This window comes from Diabrotica undecimpunctata, chromosome 7 (assembly GCF_040954645.1).
Source record: "Diabrotica undecimpunctata isolate CICGRU chromosome 7, icDiaUnde3, whole genome shotgun sequence".
Classification (NCBI taxonomy): Eukaryota; Metazoa; Arthropoda; class Insecta; order Coleoptera; family Chrysomelidae; genus Diabrotica; species Diabrotica undecimpunctata.
Window position 1 is genome coordinate 34225330 of NC_092809.1, and position 24156 is coordinate 34249485.

Genomic DNA, 24156 nt, shown 5'->3' on the forward strand with positions numbered 1-24156 from the left:
GCGTAGATGCAAACTAGAAATAGACGGCAAAATTGTAGAACAAGTAATGAAATTCAATTACCTAGAAGTAGAGATAACTAGTGACAGGGATATAAGAACAGAGACCACAAGGCAAGCATCAAAAGCGGCAAGAGTAAGTGGTTGCCTCCGAGAAACCATATGGAGAAACAAATATCTGACCACGGAAAGCAAAATGAAAGTATACAAGACAACAGTAAGACCAATCCTAAAATATGCAGCGGAGTCAAGGACCGATACAAGAAAGACGAAACAACAAATCAACACTATCGAAATGAAAATATTAAGATCAATAGCGGGCATATCAATAAGAGACAGACAAATCAACAGAAGTATACGCGAACAATGCAAAATTCAAAATATTAACAGGTGGATAAAAACAAGAAAAAAAAACTGGAACGAACATGTAAACCGAATGGGACCAGATAGATTAGCGAACATCTGTAAAAACAACAAGCCGTATAGCAGAAGACCCGTTGGAAGACCGCCAAAAAGGTGGAAAGATAATATACAGTCAACAACGACTGAAACAGAATAAGAGGCAGACAAACAGGAGTAATCGTAGTCGCGCGAAGAAGAAGAAGGATTTGCCTACATGTATGTACATTAAAATTACTTCTTAATACTCTCTCCTCTGATAGAACATTACTCTTTTTATTTTAAAAGTATTATTATCTTGCTTCCCTCGGTACTTGCACACATATCAATTCGACAAAGTTCATGTACAATGATTACGAATAAAACTGACATTAACTTCCTTTTCTTTTGCTATTTTCACCTTAACGATTTGGTTTGATAACTTTTTTTGTTTATCTTTCCATTATATTAACAGACCGTTCCTTGTAAGTCAATATACAAAGGTAAAATACATAATTACGATGGACTAAGATATATAAAGTTGTGCAAACACTGAACCATGAATAAATAAAAACAAAACAATAATTTATAAACTTAAACAGGTATAATTTATCCTTTATAATAACGTGCGCGATATACGATACATTCACGAAGTATGCAAATATGTATGAATTTATTGTAGAAAACACTTCCGGGAAAATTACAACTGCTTTATTATAACAATAATTGAAAAATATGTACCTATTCTTAAATATTAATATAAAATAATATTACAAACAACTTCATAATAGTTGTATCTTTAATTAATTGTTGTTGTTAATTCAAGGATTATTCTTTCTATTTCATAATCAAAATACCCACTGAATGTACTTGATAAATGCGTTGAACTGTTGAAAAAATGTACATTGTTAGACGAACAAGTTTTTTAACTTCAATTTTATGCGATATATCCAAGTATAAGATAATAACTTGTTTATTTTTTTATATAATTTGTTGATGTTATGTTGTAATAACTATATAATAGTATGAAAGAAAATATGTTTTCTTCTTCGTCTTAACTAGGGTTTTAAGAAAAAAACAATCTTGGAAATTATGTTAAAAATTTCAAAAGAAGTCGTTGTTGACCCTTCCCAATTTATAAACTTTTCAAGTTTTCCTTCTTTTTCTTCTCAAAGTGCCATCTCTGAGTTTGACAATCAGCATGGCCACTATTACTTGAACTACTCTACAGTTGTTTTGAGCTGCAACCACACCATTCTCTTAGATTCTTCAGCCTAAACATTCTCCATGCATTATATGTCTTTGCAGTTTTCTTTCTTTTGCCCTTTTAACTCCTTTTTTTTTTCTTCGTTCTTCTTACTTCACCGTTTGTCATGTTTTTCATTTTTGTAAAGTGTGCATGGGATTTTCTTATTCTAATTTTTATTTCAACAGTATAGTAGTTATTTTCTGTTATTAGTATAGTATGATACGACAACTGTGAATGATGTAAAAGGTCATGAACTACAATAAAAAACTCATTTGATGAACAACATTTTTATTCTCCAAAATTAAATAACTACCAAAAATGATTGGATGACAGAAGAAATATTAGGGATGATGGAACAATGAAAACAGTTCAAGATCAGGCAGGACCAAACAGGGTACCGAAATATGCACAGCAAAATTAGTAAAGAAATTATAGCAGCGAAGGAGATCTGGATGACTACACTTTTAACGGAAGCTGAAAACCTATATTAACTCAGTGGCAGCTTCAATCTCCACAAGAAAAGTAAGGAAAGATCTTAAAAAAAAACTCACTGGTATACACAATGACCAAAATAAACTAATAATGCACCCTCGCGATATGTGATCTCATGTTCTATCTGTACCTGAGCCACTGTGTCCCACATCGTCATTCGGATGAGCCTAACTAATTTAGAGGGTATTTCTAATTCACTTAATATTTTGTATAAGTGAGCCCTGTTTATTGAGTCATATGCCAAAGTCGAAGAAAATATTATAGACATCTATGTCATGTTCCCAGGCTTTGCTTAAGACCTGCTTAATTGTAAATAGTTGGTCTTTGGTTGATCTTCCCTGCCTAAATATATGGGGTTGTAGTCTATCGTTAAGTATACAGGGCATATATTGGGCAGATGATATTCGTATTCCTATTTTGGCATTTTCTCTTGTCTCCATATTGTGTGTATGACCTCATATATCCTTTTTGTTATTTCCCTTCCTCCCAACTTACCCTACGCAGAAATGCACGGCATCAAGAATTACTCTATCATCATCGTCTCTACTATTGTTAAATAAAAATCCATTTACTTTTATCGCTGTTGTTTCTAATTTAATAGCTTCCCGTGCGATCTCCTCAGAGTAAGCATTAAATAATAGAGGTGACAATGTAAGTAGTAAGACCCATCGAAGGCTTTGTTGCAGTCTATGAAGCAGACGTAGGAACCTTGATACTGTCTAAGCAACTTTGCAGTTTACAATATTACTGATGTTATAACAGTTAAGTAATTCGTATTGTGTTCCTCGGAGTGTTCCGAAAATATAGTTATAATCATTTTCTTAATTCCACACGTATTTATTTTTAAAAATTCAAATGTTACTCCTTCTCCTTATATTTATGGAATTAACTTTTTCTTCTATTGTTTTTGTCAAGTATTTGCCTTTTTTGTAATAGAATTATGAATAAATGCACAATCCTTATTAACAAGAAGGACAGCTTTAGATTTTTCAGTCATTATATGTGGATCACGTTTTTTCTAAGTGTATCGATATTTTCAGCGTAGGCAAGAAATTTTTTAAAGCGAAGCTTCTATACTGGTGTTGTATTACTTTTTTCCCCACAGTAAAATGCTGAGGCGAGCGTCACGGAACTAGCGTAACAAGATGGCGTCGTCACGAATAGCATCAATCAATAGCGGTTCTTAACATCGATTCACTACTCCCGATCAATTCGTGTCTAGTCATCATATATTTACTCTAAGCAGGTTTAAATTAAAAACTGCTTGAAAAATAACTAACAAAATACAGACATTAAATGAGAAGTCTTCTTCTTCTTCTTCCTTCTTGTACGTAGGCTTTAAAGCCTATTTCTTCTTCAATATTAGCCTCCTCAATTGTTTTAATTATCGCACCATCTTTTCTTGGTCTGCCAATACTTCTTCGTCTATTTGGCGACTTATCTCGTGCTTTTCGTACTATTCTATCCTCTGCCATTCTACTAATGAGTTCGTTCCACTCCTTTTGTCTTTTTTTATTTATGTCTTCTATATTGCATACTGTTTTCGCTTCTGTCCCTATCCAACAGACTTTTCCCTGATATTCGTCGGAGTATTTTCATCTCTGTTGTTTCTAGTAGTCGTCTCGTTTTAGATGTGTCAGGTCTTGTCTCCGCCGTGTATGTTAATATAGGTCTAATTGCTGCTTTATAGATTCTTGTTTTTGTATCTTGTCTTAGGTGTTTGTTCTTCCAGATTGTGTCATTAAAAGATCCCGCCGCTTTACTTGCTCTTAAGCTTTGTTGTTATACTTCTTCTTCAACATCTGCGTAACTAGTTATATCTATTTCCAGATATCTAAAACTTGCTTCCTGCTTTATTATTTTCCCATCAATATCGATTTTACATCGTAGTGGGTATTTATATGTCATACATTTGGTTTTTTCTGCTGATATTATCATATTGTATTTCTTGGCTGTTGTATTGAAGATGTGTGTTAATCTTTGGAGCTCGTCTCCTCTCTCGGCGATTAATACGGCGTCGTCTGCATAACATAATATTTGGATTTCTTTGTTCCCCATTCTGTAACCATGACCTTTACGTACTGCTTGTATTATTTCGTCCATTATTATATTAAAGAGAAGTGGGATTAACGAGTCACCCTGTCTGACTCCGCTTTGTACTGATATACACTGTGTTAGTTTTCCATTTATCTTTGCCTGTATTCGATTATGGAAGTAGATGTTTTCGATGGTTTGTATAATATTGATGGGTATGTTTCTTTTATACAATAGGTGTAAGACGTCTTTGACTTGGATGCTATCGAAAGCCTTTGTCAGGTCTATAAAACATAGATATGCTGGTTTATTGTACTCGACGAACCTTGTTGTTCATCTGATAAAATTGGTAGTCTATTGATTTTGTTGGTTAGTACTTTTATGGTAAGCTTGAGTGCTGTGTTCAGTAGATTTATAGGTACCTCTATAATTGTTGGGGTCTTCTTTATCTCCTTTCCTGAACATTGGTATCATTATACTGTTTCTCCATGCATCTGGTATCTTGCAGTGCAATATGAGAAATTAAAAATTAAAAGAATATTTGTCAATAAAAGATTCGATTCATTTTAAAATAGTTTCATACAAATACAATTACTATTTTTAAACAGATTAGTTTAGTTTATATAATAATGAAATTTACTATCACATGATTTTTATTATAATTTAATATTTCGTTTGAATTTGACAGGTCTGTCAGAACATCAGAAGTAAACAACGTATGCTTTGTTAATACGTCAACAAGTGGCTTTAGTAGCACACATAATAATTCATTGAATTTTTTAAATATAATATAATTTGTTTAAAATATAAATAAAAAATCAATAATAAAACTACTTTATTCAATTTTAAAAATATTATTTAAATTTTAAAAATATAGAAAACATAGTATTCTAAACCCTAGTATTCATAATATCTAAACACTTATTTAACAGTTATATCCAGATTTGATGATCTTCTACTCTTAAGCTCATATGTAAAACCATTCATACCACCCTCGTAGTTTTATCGAAAACTATATAAACTATGTTTTGTTTCCTTTAAACAACTGATTTCATTTATAATTATTTCGGAATAAAATCTGCTGATAAATAAATGAATACTTTTGCATCAGAATCGTGCTATTATTAGATTTTATTAATGTTGATTACAAACAAACTCCATAAAACTAATATTATGTTCCCTGTGCATATTTAGCAATGAGATCATTTCATTGAAAAGTTTTAACAAAATGGGTCGATAGTTACTGAATTTATATTTTTGGGAAAATAATATGGCATTAATTATAAAAACAATTTTATTTGATACGTAGACAAGTGCCTTCCATAAAAAACTAGTCTCAATATTCCTCAGTTAAGTACTTTTCTTCCAAAAGTTCAGAATTATTATAAAGACTTAAATTGTCAACACTGCGAATCTAATTAAGTGGTTATTAGTGGTCATTATCGGATAATTCTCTAAAGTATATTATCCTGTATCCACAGACGTGCAAATAACGTGACGCCGTCACAGACGTGTAGTCATAATGATATCCACCTTAAAAAATATATAAAATACCGTACTCAAAAGTATATATCCATAGAATATTTTCATCGAAATCTTCGCTAATACGCCAATAGCTATCCATTTCTTGGAAGCTTTAAGCTCAGCATTTTTTTAGTCCGTACTTGCAGAAGTGAATCATTTTAATTACTTAGGATTTCACATATTTCAAGAAAAATTAAAAGTACCGGAAAATATACAAAAAAAATGAAAGAAGGCCATAAAGGCAAAATTAGGAGAAGTCTAGGGCGGCACCAATTGATGCCAACATACAAGAGCATGTTTAGTCCATGTTCAACTTCGAAATATTCAATCAGGCCATACAAAGAGTCGTAGAGTCACAGGTCCCTAGATGGAAAACTCCAAAAAACCGAAAAAACACTCACACCTTTTTGACAGGAAGAACGATCAATCACTCTAGATGCTGTGGCGCACCCAGGGTGGGTTTTGGGGGTTAAACCCCCCCCCCCCCAGGGCATATAAAGTAAACAATATATAAAGAATAGTAGAAAAATGTAACTTATCTTTCACACACAATACAAAAAATCCAAAACGCTGATTGAATAATTAAATTACCACTTTAAATATATGTAGAACACAATAATTATTGTATAAATACACAATAATTAATAATATTTTTCATTATATTTAGATATAGATACCTAATATTAGGCTTATGAAAAAGTAGACAGAAGTTGCAAGTAGCATGCGCCTACAGGACTGTATCTGCGGCGGCCTTGTGGACTATCACGGGTTGTGTTCCTCTGCATGTGTTAGCAGTATAAAAGAGACATCTCTATGGGAGAAGAAAGCATTTGACAACAGCTATAAAAAAAAAGAAGAAAGGGAAAGATAAATGAAAAGATGGCAAGAAGAGTGGAACAACAAGGAATAAGTTGCTCAGTGGACAAAGATGCTGATCCCGAGCCTAAGGGACTGGGTAGATTGTCTGTTTTAGGGCGTACCTTTATAGGTTCAGAAAGACAGATACAGATAAATGCCTATACTGCGAATATTCCGACATTGTTACTCACACAATGCTGAGTGTAATAGATGTACAGTGGAGAGAAACAGAATGTATAAAGAAATAGGTATGAACCCTGTGACTGTGAGACAGATGATCGTGAAGATGACGGGAAATACGGAGGGATGGAATAGTGTTCACAATTACATCCGAGCAGTCATTAAAAAGAAAGAAGAAGAAGAGAAACACCAACCGGGCTAACGACAGAGATAAGATCTAATTACTATTTTAATGGGAATAAGTCGCAATTGAACGTTAAAATAAGTTTATTGACGTTTGAATTTTTGATCTTTGATCTTGCACTGATAACTTGTTTATACTCCAACAATTAATAGAAAAAAGATTAGCGGTTGGTACCGAAGTACATCTAGCCTTCATCGACCTAGAAAAGGCGTATAATATAGTTCCAAGACTTAAATTGTGACAAGCTTAACAACAACTCGACATTAGTCCATACCTTTTAGGAATAATCACAGAAGTATACAGAGATAACACTACTTATCTAAAAATCGGATATAGACTATCAGAGGCAATAAAAGTATCTAAAGGACTAAAACAAGGATGCAGTATGTCACCCTTACTGTTTAATTTATATATTGAGGTAGCCCTCCAAAATTGGAAAAACCACTGCCAGAGAATGGGAATCCCCATAGGAAATGACGTACTGTTCTCCCTGACCTTTGCGGATGACCAAGTCATCCTGGCTCAAGATTGTTATGATCTAGAATTTATGATAAAACGTCTATAGAGAGAATATTTAAAATGGGGGTTACAAGTCAGCATAAAGAAAACAGAATATTTACTTAGTTATCAATTCAGATGTAAGGTTTGAAGTGTTGATAGACAAGGACGTGGAAATCAAACAAGTGGAAAGATTTAAATATTTAGGTCCACTCATTGCTAAGAACGGCTTGAAAGAAACCGAATTTAAACACGAATTAATCAGGGACGTAAAATTGTGGGATGTCTGAACTCCTTATGGTGGGATCACAAAATTTCCAAAAGGAACAAAAAAAGAATAGGGCAAACCATGGTTGAATCAGTTCTTTGTTATGGCTCTGAAGTATGGACAATTAATGCATAGCTGAAGAGAAGATTGTTGGTAGTTGAAATGGATTATTTGAGAAGAAGTGCTAGAACATCAAGGCAGGAAAGGAAGACCAACAAATCTATAAGAAATAACATGAATGCTATAGAAACGGTCATTGACAGAATAGAAAGAAAAGGTTCAAAATGGTTTGGACATCTATTGAGAATGCCTGACGAACGTTGGCCCCAAAAACCTCACAAACGAAAGCCCTCTGGAAGAAAAAAAAGAGGTAGACCTCGACTGTCATAGAATGAAGGAATTAGAAGAGCGATGGAATCGAGAGGTTTGGAGGAGGAGCATGCCTTGGACTGGGAGGATTGGCGAAGGAGAATAGGAATACGGCGATAGCCGACTTCAAAATGTATTGTATTTACAAGTTGGATTAATTTCAAACGTCAATAACCTTATTTTACCCTTCAATTGTGGCTTATTCCCATTAAAATAGTAATTACTTTAAAATGTCACAAGAAAATAGCTTCAGAACAATAGATAAGATCTAGATAAGAGAAGGGAGTGTTCCAAAAATGTCGTCAGCCTTACAGTGGACCCCCACTTTCGGAGTACGGTACGTGTGACAGTCGACGGCGCACAAGTAAGAGAGAGTGGTTTTAGTTGGTACGCAGGATAATAGATACCTGAATCTTTGGCACTGCTATCTTTAGTACTTTAAATTAAACTAAAACCCGAATTTTAAGGACTCAAAATGGAGGTAGCATAAAAAAATTTCAAAACCCCCCCCCCCCCTCTAAGACAAATTCTGGGTGCGCCACTGTCTAGATGAATATATGGCCACCTAAATCTTCCTTCCAATAATGTTATATATAGTTTATTTACCCCTGGTGTGTCTATTAACTATTCTCTTTATTTTATTTTACTGCCTTCGGGTTCCTCTAGACAACAAAACGACTGGTTTTATGTCTTCGTTAAATCTCCATTTGTGACAATGCACATGAATAAAGGCGAAGAGAATTAAGATAAGTGTTTTCTCTCTCGTATTTACAATTATCGTTTTATATCCCGAAAATCAACGCTGCCTCTTCAAAAAATATTGAACACCAAAAATATCCATGTGGGACTCCACTGATTCAACACTTGTGAAAATAAATATGATCTAAGAAGACTCTTAAGAATATGTTGATCTTTTTCATTGACAGAATAATTAATATCAGAAATAAATTCTTATAAAATTTAAAAAATCCAATGGCCATCTGTATAGATTAATACTGAAACAAACTTTAATCAACACACAAACGATACCGCATCCATTGCAACATTCCAAAAAACTTTTTTAACCGATCGTTTCCCAATTAAAATAGGAAAAAATTTTATTATCAATATTATCGTCCACATGTTAGATTTTCCAACGACGCAATTGATGTATATAGAGTAAATACAGGATGCCATGATCATAGGTGAACTTTTTTAAACGGTGACCTTAACAAAAAATAGACCACAATTTCAGGAAATTGTAGTTTTGATTAACCAAACGTTACCGAAGGCCATTCACGTATGATAAACGATTGTCCCATCCACTGGTAACAATAGGAATTCCCGTAATCTAATTAAAATGTAAATGGTTCGTACGAAATCGTGTTCACCTTTTAAGGTAAACTGTTCGGAAGTTGTAAATACATATTTTTAGTGTTTCTTTAAATAGAAGTAATAAACAAACAAAAATTCCAAGGATATAAACATTTAACCACTTTTAACAATTATACTTATTTTAATGAGACCACAAATTTAACTGAAACTAGATACTATACTTTGAATCATCATCATCAACCTGTATACTTCCACTGCTGGCATAGGTCTCAGCAGATCGTCAGTCAGTCCATCTGGTTGGTGGACGCCCTCTCCTCCGTGGTGTTTCTTGTCTTGGTCTGCACTCGACAATACGTTTTGTACATCGGTTGTCTGATAATCTAGCGACGTATCCTGCCCTTACCGACGCGATGTTTTCGATGGCGTCTGTTGTTTTTATTCTACGACGTATTTCTTCGTTTGGAATTCGGTCTCTCAGAGAGACACCGAAGTTTCCGCTCTATAAGTGAGTACAAGCAACATACATTGGTCAAAGATTTTTCTTTTAAGGCATATGGCTAGGTCCGATTTAAATACACGATTTAATTTGCCAAACACTGCCCAGGCTAATCCTGCGCGACGTGGGAGTTCACATATATATATGGTTATCTCAACCGAATTTCATTTTCAATTTATTCGTTTCTTGTTCAGATAGTATTACATTAGCTGTGGCATTTTGGTACATATATTTGATTATGTTAGTGTCATCATTCAATCTTCGCTTATCCACTGCTGGACATAGATCTCCCTCATAATTTTCCATCTATTTCGATCTTGTGCCTCTTGCATCCAATTCCTATGACAACGTTTTAGATCGTCAGTCCAACGTGTTGGTGGACGACCTCTGCTTCGGTAGGCATCATCTCTTGGTCTCCATTCCAGTATCCGCTTTGTCCATCTATTATCTGTCATTCGAGCCACGTGACCTGCCCAGTTCCATTTCAGTGTTGCTACTCTCTCTGTCTACTGCATCAGCCACTCCTGTTCTTTGTCGTAGCTGGCGATTTGCATACATAGCACGCTCCATCGCCCTTTGACACACATGGATCTTTTGAACTGTTCTTGTTGTCATGGTCAACGTTTCCGCACCGTAAGTTAACACTAACCGTAAGTTGGCATTCTGTCAATGCTTTTAACATTTTCTGATAGCTTATGGTATCGAATGCTTTCTCGTAGTCCACTTATTTAACACTTGTACTTTCTCAAACAGTGACTCTAGAGGTATATAGTAGATCGCAATTGATTGTTTCAAGCTTCAATTTTAAGATGTATTCAAAAAATTTCAATAGTTGATCAGAATGGTTATTCCAAAAAACCGTTTGAAAAGGACATACTTTTTAGCTTATAAACATTTATAATAACTTTGATATTTTTTATGTTACGCGCTTGTAGTAGGCTCACTAAAAAGATGGTAAAAAAACGTAATCTTTAAATAAACAACCTTCTATGACCAATAGGAACCAAGATGGCAATTTTTTTCTTAAAATTAATTTTCCATTGTTTATTAAGATTAAGAGCTAAAAATTTAAGGAGTAAAAAGGCATAACTCGTTAAAGTGATGGTAGTGGTTAAATACAGCCCCTTCGAGCTCCGTTCTGTTTTAGAATGGAACTTCAAATTGGAGCACGTTGAAAAAATTTGTAATATTTCTGTTTTTACGCCACGCAGAAGCTTAATTGTTTTGAAATCCCAGTAGTTCGATAAAATAATACGAAATCTCGCAGAAAAATCGGAAAATCCCGGAAAAATCATTTAGTTAAATTTTCCATAAAAAAGTTGAATTTTACTATTATTTCGTAAGAAATACTTAAATTTTATTTATTATTGTATATTATTTATATAAATATATAATAATTATTATTAATTCTTCTTATAAAGTACAAAAGGATTCGTTTCAAAATTTATTTTGAAACCATTTTTATTCAGAGTGTAAAAACTTCTCAAAAACTAAGTCGCTTCATATTTTAATTTAAACAAACATATATGAAGTATTAATTTGAATAACTTTTTTATAGAAAAATTAATTTATTTATCTTTCCGAGATTTTTCGATTTTTTCGGGAGGTAAAAGTAGACCAGTTTTTATTACTTACTCGAGTTTATTTATTACTCATTTACCCCAGTTTTAAAAAAATGGTAGTTATGTGTGCCATAGAAGGCGAGATAATTTGAAGTTCCACTCTAAAGAAACGGATCTTGGAAAGGTCTCCTTTCTTCTCACTTTTATGTGGCAGTATTTTATGAGTTACAATAACTTTTATAACTTTTTATACTTCTGTATATGCCATCTATAAATTGGATCATAAAATCTAGATCTTCGTTGGTAATTTATTCAATTTTCAGCTCTTAATATTAATAAACAATGGAAATATGATTTTAGGATAAAATGCCATCTCGGTTTCTATTATTCATAAAAGGTTCTTTGTTTTAAAGATTGTGTTTTTTCGCCATTTTTTGACTTTCGCCATTCCGTGACTTAAAAAATATTACAGATTCTACACAAAAAGTGGTAATAAACATTTTTGTTCAAAATTATTCCAGCTACATTTTTTATAACATGTTTTTCTACGGCGAACAGATTCTTTAGGACGAAGCCCGTGGGTAAAAGTAGTAAACTTTTCTGCATCTTTTTTGGGGTCCCAAAATTAATATTCTTAGCCAAATTCAGCTTGTTCGTATGATTTTTAGGAGCCAACTCTCTGACGACGATAAATGTAAAAGCTAAAAAGTCAGCCGTTTTTGAAAGGGTTTTTTTAATAATACTTTTGATAAAATGTTAAAAAAATTTTTAATATATCAAAGTTGAAACCTTAAAGAATCTATCGGTCGATCTAGCTGGTATTTTGCACAGTTTAATAACTCATTAATTGCAATAATTTCAAGTAGTTATATTATATCTCATTGTTCAAAAAAACAAATTTATTCTTCTTCGTATATTCTTCGTTCTAATTACTACAACAATATGGGTTTATCAATTGTTTATGTATTTTAATACAGAAACATCCAAATTAAAGAACTTTGTAAGATCTACAACTTTTATTTGAAGAGGTCAGGAGATTTATCTTGGATGGCAAATTGGGTAAACGAATCTAAGCTTGATGGAAGCTATTGGACGATGTTAGGATTAACCTATAACCTATTCCGACTATACATATACAGTTTACACTTTAAAAGATGGTATTTTGACACCTCTAAGTGAGCGGTATCTTTTTTGTTGTATCCATTTGTTTTATAATGTTGTTAACAATTTTTTGATTGTTGGTCCGTTACAAGTTCTTTGGTCTTATTTTGCAAGTACTTGTAATATATAATTTTGCTTGATCAAACTAATAGATCAGTCCTCGTAACTATTTAAAATATTTAACTATTCAAAGATTCCCTTTTAGAATACAATAATCCTACAGTGTCTCGACAAGGACATGACTCAAGTTTGAGGTGAATACTTTTATTCTTTTAAACAATCTACATTAACAGAATATGACTCAGTCTGTGATCATACTCCGCACCGTCGCGAATTTATTAACTATATGCAATAATCACCGTAAAACTAGTTTTTTTTTTGTGGCAAAATCAGTTGTCGTCTACATCGACATACTTTATTGTATTTGTGTATGCGTGTCGCCGGTCAGTGAGTCAAAAATATTTCAATAAACCTTCGAAATGGATATGGAAACGGAAGATATTATGTGGAAGCAAATATATAACAAATTGCAGGCCCAAAAAAGCGAGGAGCACGTACATACCGACCATGAAGTTTTGTAAGTTATGTCATTTATAGTAAATATTTCATAAAATTGTTTATTTATGCGTATTTATAGATTTTCCTTAGACGTTTGCAACTAGGTCAATCAATGAAACTAAAATCTAAGACATAGGCGGAGTCGGCATTCACTTTTATCATTACAATAGATATATATATATATATATATATATATATATATATATATATATATATATATATGTGTGTGTGTGTGTGTGTGTGTGTGTGTGTGTGTGTGTGTGTATATATATGTGTGTATATATGCATTCATTTTGATGAATCTGGGGCTAAAAATCTCCAAGTAAAATTACACTTACAACAAACAACAAACTCGCGCACAGGTAATGTAGCAAAATCTTCAAGACGAAATTTTAAAAAATAATGAAAAAATTGGCACAACCGAAATAATTTCATTTGACTTGTAACAGACCTTACCCTTGCTAATAATGGCGTTATGGAGGCTAATTATTGCTAATAATTGCTAGTTTAAGTACTTCTTACTGTAAGTGTATATACAACCAGTAAACCAACAAGATTGAAAACCTAGTAGTCTTTACCGAAAAATGCGGAGGCCAAATAAGAATTGAATAATAATGGCGTTATGCATGCAATTAGTTAGGGAAAAAGTTTACAAAACCATATACGAGTAGAACATCGTTTTCTCGTATCTAAGCACACTCCTTTGCCTTCGGATTATTAATAGAATCATCATGGCATGTATTTGTCTTTTTAAAAACGAATTACATGTTATGATCTTTTCTGATGGATATTCTCAAGTTAAAGTTGATTTCATGTAATCGAATGAACTATCTTATAAGTAAAGTCGTCCCAGGAACGCAACTCAACAATATTGGCAATATCATTTTAAAGTCGTCTACTTTAAAATGTATAATGTATGTCTGATCTATTGTCAATATAGATGAGTCAGATAAAATTAAATTATTAGAAGATTTTTTCACTAAGTAACAAAAAACAAAATTTGTTTAATTTACCAATGTTTGTATTTTGAGAACGATTTCCGAAGCGGAAATTGAAACGTCAATAAACGTGTTTTACCCTTTAATTGTGGCTTATTCCCATTTAAATCGTAATTAACTTTTGTAAACATTCATTTATTATGCAAAAATCATTATATTGTAGCTCTTTTAATTACAAATCGAATGAAACTTCGTAAGATCCGATCGGTCAATATTCCTTTTAGAAATACGTTTAATTGTTTATAAAAATTCTTAAATGTTTGTAAATTTTGCAGGGGATAGCTTAACCCCTAAAAATCATACGAACAAGCTAAATTTTGCCGAGAATATTAATTTTGACACCCTAAAAAAGTTTACCACTTTTACCCCTGTGCTTCCCCCTAAAAACCCACTCGTAGGGGGGTAAAAGCGCAAAAAAATCGATTTACCTAGAATATGTACGCCGCAAAAAAAACGTTCCAAATAAAAAATGTAGCTTAGATAATTTTAAACAAAATTATATATTTTCACTTTTTGTGTAGAATGAACCGTTCTCTCAGAAACAACGCCTGAAGAGACCGTCGATTTTAAATGTCAGTTACGCGTGCGAAATCAATATTCAATAAAATTTGTATTAGCTCGACGGTAAAAAGTCGATATCTTTTGATCTAAGTGTCCTATCGACAAAAGTCAAGATGCGTTTCAAGGCAAAGAGTGCATCTTTCGTAGGCAGTTTCCGTATTTTGCCGAGAGTAAACTCAGTTTTTATAAAGGGGTTAAATAAATAAACGTGGCGCGAATTTGGCGATTTTTTACGATTCTCGTGAGATCAATAAAATTGATCACTTTCATTGACTATTGGTATAAATATGAATAAAAAAACGCAGAATTTAATGTTTTACATTACAAACGATCACAGGTCGCGGGAAATGCCTCCAAGAAGACGGTTTTGGATGTAATTTATAGCAGAAATTTGAAAAGTAATTACTATTTAAATGGGAATAAGCCACAATTAAAGGTTAAAGTACGTTTATTGGCGTTTCAATTTCCACTTCGGAAATCGTTCTCAAAATACAAACATTTTATGTAACATAGATAACATGATACAATATAGTTGTTGTCTATACTGTGGAAATATATTTGGTTAGGTTAGAGTGCACTAAAATGCGAATTGCCCGTTAAGGGATGTAATGTAATGTAACGATTAAAGTAAATGATTAAAAAAATAATATTATTATTAGGAGTTACTTTTTAGTTTTCTCACCTAGAAGGTCTTCCTCTGATTCATTTTTTAAGTTTTCCAGATCTATTGATGACGATAACTGAGTCTCAATATATTTTTGGTCATATTTATCAAACTCTGTCTTAATTTCATCTTTAACATCCATAGCTAAGCTAATAAAAATAGAAAAATATCTTAAAACATGCCAATGTGGATAAATATAATGTTATAAGTGGTTATAACAAGAACAACAGATAAAACGAGTAGAGTAGAGCCACAGCCACCTAAAGCTTACTTTAGGTGGCTGTGGTAGAGCAGTAGCCTGACATTAAATTTAAATGACAGCGCGCTGTTGCCAATCTCACATAATTGTGTTCGTAGTTCTCTGCTAGAATTATGAGAATATGCACTGGATTGTATGATTGTAGTTGATTACTAACGATTGTTTTTGTAGGCCTAGTAATTAGTTTACAATAAATTAATTATCCTTGGACTTGGACATGAGGCTAGCCGACACAAAAATATAAATTATATATTTTTTAGATAAAAACTGACCTAATAAAAATTTACATTAAAAACTAAATATAATGCAAATACAAGCAATAAGATACTATAAAATGATTCTTGGAATTACTTCCATCACATCCGACTTTCCGCTGGAAATGCTCGCGTCTTTTTGACTACTACTAGATAGATGATCATGTTTCTTGAAATCAAATTTCCTTTTCACAAGTTGCTTTCCTTTTTTCGAACAGATGCCTGGTGCGGAGCCGCGACCACATCTGCCGTTTTGACCTTGACCACACCAAGCTTCTTTTATCTTCTCTACATTTTGTTCGGTTTCAATTAGTTGTGTCTTGAAGGGCGAAGCAGAAATGACTGTAGGCTGACAAGCTTCCCGCCCCTAGTTGAGGTCCTCTTTTTATTTTCGTGCAGGACATATATGTCGAATGGACTTGTTGCGTTCAAGGAGCTAAGGTGATGTATGACATGGTGGTGAATTGATGACAAAGATGTTGACGATTCGCCTGCCTGTGCTGCAGAAGATGTAGATGGCCCATCTGGTCAACGGTTGTCTATCACCGGTTTCATACAAAGAAGATGATGGTTTTGTGTTCGCCTCTTTTTTGTATTCTGCATCTGAGAACAAATGCATGTTAAGGGTATATATACCCGTCACCTTAAATCTGTTGATAGCAATTTGCGAGCTGTTTGACATAGGCTCTCCCAAATAAATTCATTATATTGTAAGCGCACAGAGCATGTTGATTTTTTCTCAGCCACAGCCTGACTTCTTCGATGTAGTAGGTTTTCAAAGTACTCATGAGAGTCCTGTCCAAAGGCTGCCACTTGTGTGAACAATGAAGAGGCAGTGACACTATTGTAACATGGTTTGCTCTAAATGCTCTAGCTAGATCAATGATGTCAATGTTCTGTGTATGGCTTAAGTGCCCATCCAAAATAAGTAATTTAGGCTTTTCATCTGTAGGACGACACCAGTCTATGAAATATTAAAACCATTTGATGAAAAGATTGAATTGTATCCCACCAGAAGGATGCACCGCAAATATCGTCCCAGGCGATGCACCTTTCTTCAATTGATCATTCATATTTTCCGCGGAAAAATTACTAGAGAAGGTACAAAAGAACCAGCAGCATTCATACAGCAGACAATAATTTGATTAGCTCCTCTTTCTCCTGAAGTCAAAGCTTTTCCCTTTGTTTTTGTTTGTTTGTTTTCCCCCTTCATGCCGATTACTTGCACAACTTTGGAGTGTACCACAGTGATTTCGCTGTCATCCACATTATAAATTTTGTCGAGGGTGAACTTTTCCTTATCGTAAACATCCTCTAAAAATCTATCGTAAAAATCCATCTGTTTGTCTTGAAAATCGTAGAAGGTAAAAATTTAGGCAGTAGTCTGAATTTGGTTTCACACTTCGAAATCTTCGTTTTTTTAAGTTTTTGTCTTTATTCTCACATGGCACCTGTAGCGTCCGTATGAATTTATGTTATTATTACTTCCTATGGCGGAATAGATTTTATTTCACGTTCAGGGCTTCTACATCAGTCGCTCTGATGAGTCTTATAAAAACGAAATATGTATAAGTATGTATATAAGAAATACGTAATACACCACCCGACGGGTGGTGTGTTCTGTGCTACGAGCAGGCCCCAAAAAACGAAGCGTCCATGGCAAGACAATAATTGACAAGCTTATTCTCAAGGTCATTGCTTAAAACTGTACGTCTGTCCCTTTTAACATTAACTGCTTCTTCTGGAGCGCCGTATTTCATGTTAAATATTCTCATTAGCGTAGCTTGGATACATTATATTGCTTACTTGCTTTTTCCCAACCATATTTTTACTTCTAATAGCATCTATAGATAATAGCATATATAGTTGTACGTTATATGCGACGAGTCTGCTGCATACTGCATACTGTATGTACGACGAGTCTGATGCATACTGAGAGTCCGCTTTGAGGTCGGAGGCCGAATTTAGGTACTTTTCTCTACTATGTTTTCTGTATTTTGGTAACTATTCTTTGGTTCCCTTTTTTTTTTTCATTTATTATCTCCAAAATTTGATCTGTCATCAAATTGTTTTCCTGGAATATCGTTGTAGGAGCTTTTTTACATGACACCATAACCACTGTTTTAAGAATCCGTATGATTTTTACTGAGCGAAAAACTGTCTTCCACGTAAATTATTTTCAACTTGACTAATAAACTTTTCCCATGATTGTCTAAAACGTGAAGGTTAAGGTTAAGGTAGCATAAACTACTCTTTCATTACAATGTTCTCAAATTCTCCAATTCATCATTTTTATCTGTTTTGGTAAATGGTCGTTCCAGATATTAATTTAAAAGTGTTTGTTAAAAATTGCTCTCACTTTCTTCTTGTAGCAAGACTCTTTAAATACTGAGTGATATTGCCTTCAGTATTAGTTTATAATCAAGTAATAAAATTTAAAACAATGGCACACTTAAACAGTAACAATATGCTAATATTGACCAAAAATGGGTTTATCAAAAACATACAAAATGTTTTAACCTTTAATAATGTCAAAGTCGATGTGAACTTAAGGAGTGCTTCGCAAAATCCTTAGAAGCATCAAAATTGTCATTGTTCCATTTAGAAATGATCTCACTCGGTGTGATTTTAATACTTTTTATAATGTAGATCATTGTAGATGATTATGTTTACCATGTTACGCACTAGCAAGTCACAATTATGTTATAAATATTTACCAGTTTTATGATAACTAAGTTCGCGATAATTGCTACTAACTTCAATGGTGTTGAGTGTTGAATAATAATCCTTATAGGGCTATACTACCTTAGGTTTCCTCGTTAAGTGTTCCTATAATGCAAATAATCAAAACCCACCATTGTCCATTGTCCTCATTGTACAATATTTAGTTGCCCGAGGCAAATCAGGATGTATCTGCAATATATTTTCTTAGGTAACAGCTGATACTATAATAAATGTTAACCTTGATCTTTGTATCTGTTCTGAAAATTATGATGAAGGTCGTTGTAGTAACGAACTCTGTGTTAATACACCGAAACTGCCGACAAATAAAACATCAAAATTATATTTTTTATACAAGGGTCGCATGAAAACTTGTAGTATAAAGTGGACAAAGTGAAACGTCAAGACAACATAAATTGCATTTAAAGAATTGATGATGCAATAACGAAATAACTTAAATAGTCGATTGATAAACTAGTGAGGCACTTCCTCACCTGCCCCATAGGACCAGCCGCCACTGATTTTTTTTATATGCATCGATTTGCTTGAAATTTTGTAGTGGTGGCAACAGTAGTGACTATATGGGAATATGTGTAACTCGGGGGTGGAAAAAGTTTACCAAAAAAACATGGCAGTCGCTAAACATTGAATTTAAGACAAAAAAAGACAAAAGAGTTTTTCGAAAAGTCAATATTTTTGAAGCTAATAAAGTTATTAAGTAAATAAGTAACAAACTCAAAAATAAAGTAGTATAAAGTCAAATAGTAACAAACTCAACCCGCTAAAACCACCCTGGTTGAAACTACATCATGTGTACAACAACTACATGTCTACATTTACACTTTACTTCATTTATATACAAATATAATATTCTGGAAGTTTAACTGGTTAGAAGGTTTAATTTTGAAAAAATAAAAGTTTAAAATTGAAGACACTATTTTCGGAAGCTACCAAAAAGTCATCTTTTTTTATAATAACTCAACCTCTAAAAAGATACAGAAAAAAACTTTTTTTAAAACAAAGGGCTTGGAAAAAATTTAATGTACATCGCTTTGTAGCTTTTATAATAAGCTATAAACTGGTGCTAAAAGCATGCGAATACAATCTTTAAAAATAATCATATCTCGTTTAGTTTTTCGTCTATACAAATAAAAAAAAATACTATTTTAATGGAAGTAATCCCCAATTCCGAAGTGCAAATTGAAACATCAATAAAATTATTTTAAACTTCAATTGTGGCTTATTATCATTAAAATAGTATTTGCTTTAATATGCCATAAGAAAATATCTTCAAAACAATATTAAATAAAAAAAAATCATAATATTTAGTAAAAAAAGCTGTTTTTTTTTGTATTCTAGCATTTTTCTGTATCTTGTTTAGTTAAGTTATGTTGAAAAAGAGGGGATTTTTTTAAGACATTACTAAAATGGTGTATTCCTTTTAAACTTGGATTTTTTTCAAAACTAAAACTTTTTCAGTTAAACTTTCAGAATGTTTATATATAAATAAAGTAAATTGCAAATGAACAATGAATAGTTGGAACAATGGTAGTTTTGCCGAGAGTGAGTTTGTTACTTTCTGCGTCACAAAAATATATGCGGACTTTATTGCAGTTATAACTTATCCTAATGTTCTAGCAAAAACTTTTTTAGTAGTCATGTTAAAGGTTTCTTAAAATCTTTAAAAAAGTTTCTATAAGTTTTTCATGAAAAACTTACCATTTTCCGGTTATTCAACATCTTATATGTTTGTCATTTTGTTAGGTAATATTAAGTTAAGGTAATAATAAAAAAACGAATCTCTTTGATTTATAAGCTTCATTTTATATCCAAACAGTTTTTCCGATAAAATCTAAATTTTTGGAATTACTCGCGAAAAATCGTTTAAAACTTTCAGTGACGAATAACTCCAAAATATTGACTTTTAGGAAAAACCTCTAAAGAAAATTGTTGTAATAAAATTCACTATTCTAGGGACTACCATGTTTTTTTTATAAACTTTTTCCACCCCCAGTTGGAGTGATAACCAGGCCCAACGAAAAAGTACATACTGACATCATTGATCTTTGAGCTAATTTCTACCTACTGTTCAAATTTCAAGCAAATCCATGCAGATAAAAAGAATTCTGAGCAGAAAACCGTCATATTCTGGACTACAATGTTCGCAGTCTAATTTTGTCCTTTTCAATGTATTTCACCATTATTTGTGGTTATGTTATCTCTCCAATTTACTCTGTATCTTTTTTTTTCTGTTGCTTGTTCTTGGTCTTCAGTTAGTAACCTCTTTCGTCCTTTTTTCTGACTAAAGCATTTGCTCCTTTCTTCTTTGGATTACTTTTTCCATGTTGGTTTTTATATGAGAAGAAGCCTAAGAAGCTTAGGTAATACTTAAAGAGAATGAATTGTATGAAATTTTGATTTTTTCCCCTAAAACCTGACTTAATGTATAGTGTCTATCGTATAATAACCCTTATCTAAATTCTACTTTTTCTATTGTTGGAAATTCCTCTATTCTAAAGGATATTTACTTTTCTTGTTCTATATATATATATATATATATATATATATATATATATATATATATATATATATATATATATATATAACAAAACGAGTCTTCTACAGCTGGCGCCGCTTCTCGCATCCTAATTTCCAGCGTTTTCTATCGAAGCAATCTTCAGTGTCCATACCAGTTAAGTCTTTTGGCTTCGATTGTGTCTATTATGTCTAGATCGATTTCCATTTCTCTCCGAATATCTTCGTTTCACACCCTATCAAGTCTAGTGAGACTCTTGCTGATTTCTTGTTCTCTCTAATTAAATTATTTTTTAACATAGTGTCATCTTACTTACTTAATGGTTTAACAGAATAGTTTTGTTCGCTCAGAGAGTCCCTGACCAGTTTTGCATTTCGGACGAGTTAGGCATTATTGTTGTGCGCTGGCGCGATTAGTTTTCCAACTTTAAATTCTCCGCGAATGATTTTCGAACATTTCTTACTGTTTCTAACCTCATACCAGACCAATGTTTCTAACCGCCTTTACTCTTAACCGGAAAGGTCACATTTTTGAAAACAAATGGAACGGTCTGGTCTCTCAGATAATTGTATAGATATAATCCCTATATATTTTTGTCATTTTAGTCCAAGATATTAATATTTAAGAAAAAATAATCTTATTCGACGTTCTAAATTCTATCCATTGTTAAATGTCTTTAATTTATCAAAAAATACAGAAAACTTCAAGTAAGTGTATAGGGTAAAAAAAATTTAAAACATTTAAAAAGATTGTCAAAAGTTGTATAAAAAAAACTAATTATTAAACTAAGTTTTTGAGCAGTAGATAACTGTTGATTTAAAAATACAACTACATATAAAATATTTAAAAAAAGATCAAGATTAGAGTCTGCAATAATCACCGACTTTCCTCATGATCATGTTTCCTCGTTTAGTACAGGAATTTTCGTTATTGGTATGTTTTCTTATACGAAACCACTGTACGAGACGAAGACAAACAAAAAACCTGGGACTAAAAATCGACTCTAATCCACAAACCTAATGGACCCGTTTCTGGCTGATCATGAACCGGTCAGAAAAACTCCGCGATAATCAAACTTTCTGTCGGATTTTTTAAAACGCGAACGCTCAAAACGCAATTGCGCATAATGTAACGAACTGGAATATTACTCCAGTGGTCAGAGACGAAAATATCACTGAACCTATAAAAGTCATACAAACAAGCTGAATTTTGCTGAAAATGTTAATTGTGGGTGTGGGACCCTAAAAACTTTACAAAAAACTTTGCTACTTTTACCACAGGTCTACCCAGTAAAATAAAAAAATAGCGTTTTTCTACCCCTAGATTTTTGCCATTTTTTACGATTCTCATGAGATCAATAAAATTTATCACTTTCATTGAGCGATCACTATCGAATTTCCATTGTTACAGAGTAGAATAAATAACAATCAGAATGCCCACTCTCAGATGCCGCCTTTGAAGTGTGTCAGCACGCGATCGCCATATTTTAAACGGAAACACACACTCGGATTAAGAAATTTGTGACAAGCTACGACAGAAACATAATTTAAATTTTTAGAGATTAATAATTTAGTAAATTTGAAATAATTTAATCTATTCTTCAACCAAAAGTACGAATAAAATAGTGCATATTATGTCGCATATAGTGCATATATTGCCGTAAATAAATTAAACCGGGTTAATTTTTCTATGCACACCAAATAAAATTTCACTGAACAGCACTGGTTCCGTTTAAAATATGGCTAATTCCGTCTGAGCGAACGGAATGCGCGTACTGATCTTGACAAGCAGAGTGGGCATTCTGATTGTTTTATTATTCTGTGGTTACAGTCTAATCTTTAAATCCTATAGCATGAAATTTCGGTTTTGAGTTGTGGTACCAAATATGAGGCAATTGAAATATGCCTAAAAAACGCTGAATTTAAACTTTCATATTACAACGATCGACATACAAAACATTTAATGCTGCTTCTTTTCGATTGCACAAGTACGTTTTTCGAAAGTACACAATTTCAACTACAAATTCCACCGAATGCCGTCTTCGTGAAAGCATTTCCGGTGACGTGAGATTGTTTTTAATGTGAAAGTTTAAATTCAGCGTTTTTTAGGCATATATTTCAAATGCCTCACATTTGTTGCCAAAACTTAAAATCGAAATTTCATGTTATAGGTTTTGAAGATTAGGCTCTAACAATAGAAATTCCAAAGTGACCGCGGTCAATGTATGTGATACATTTTATTGGTCTCATTGGTATAATTTGCTTCATACGAAAACTGCACTCTTCACCTATAAAACGCATTTTGATTTTTGTCGATAGGACACTCTGATCAGAAGATATTGCATTTATCGTCGAGTTGATACAAATTTTATTTAAAATTGATTTCGCGTGCGTAATTGACATTCAAAATCGCCGGTCGCTTCAACCGTTGTTTTTAGGAGAACAGTTCCTTCTACACAGAAAGTGTTAAAAATTATCTCAGCTAAATTTTTTATTTGAAACATCTACGGCCTACAGATTCTTGGTAAATCCGGGGGTAGGAGCAGTAAACTTTTTTGCATCTTTTTTGTCCTAAAATTGATATTGTTGATATCCTCAGCAAAATTTAGCTTGTTCGTCTCATTTTTAGAGATCAAATCTCTGACGACTGGACTATTATCCCAAAATTAAAAGAAAAAGAGTTCTGAAACTTTTTTCTTGTAACATATATTTTACCCTTTTACCTATTCAACAAAGTAACTTTACTTTATCAGCATAATTTTTATTTTATTTCATTAACAATTAATTAAAATTAACGATATCATAATTCTCTACGATGTAAAAAAATATCCGATTAAAATTAGATAATAGTGTTTCATAATATTATACAATCAGAACTTAACAAATTGTTGCAAACATGTAGACAACACACAAAAAGTATCGACGTAGTAAACGTTGCATATACAGTTGGCGTAAAATTATTCGACATTTAAATATAAAATTAGGTTATGTTAGGATACATTTCAGAGATATGTAATTCAAATGAAAAATAAAAATAAGGTT

General features: G+C 32.7%; 1 protein-coding gene across 10 annotated transcripts in view; it reads left to right on the forward strand.

Annotated features, from left to right (window-relative positions):
• stac (C2 and C2B_Munc13-like domain-containing protein staccato) overlaps positions 1 to 24156 on the forward strand; it is a 188754-nt gene that overhangs the window by 97220 nt on the left and 67378 nt on the right. The window contains exon 1 of one of the 10 annotated variants that reach the window (XM_072537028.1): positions 12873 to 13141. The exons of the other annotated variants lie outside the window; for them this stretch is intronic. Within the exon in view, the coding sequence (XP_072393129.1) occupies positions 13044 to 13141 (98 nt within the window). The 5' untranslated portion in view covers positions 12873 to 13043. Of the gene's footprint in view, positions 1 to 12872; positions 13142 to 24156 lie in introns of those variants that run through there. 10 annotated transcript variants of the gene reach the window in all.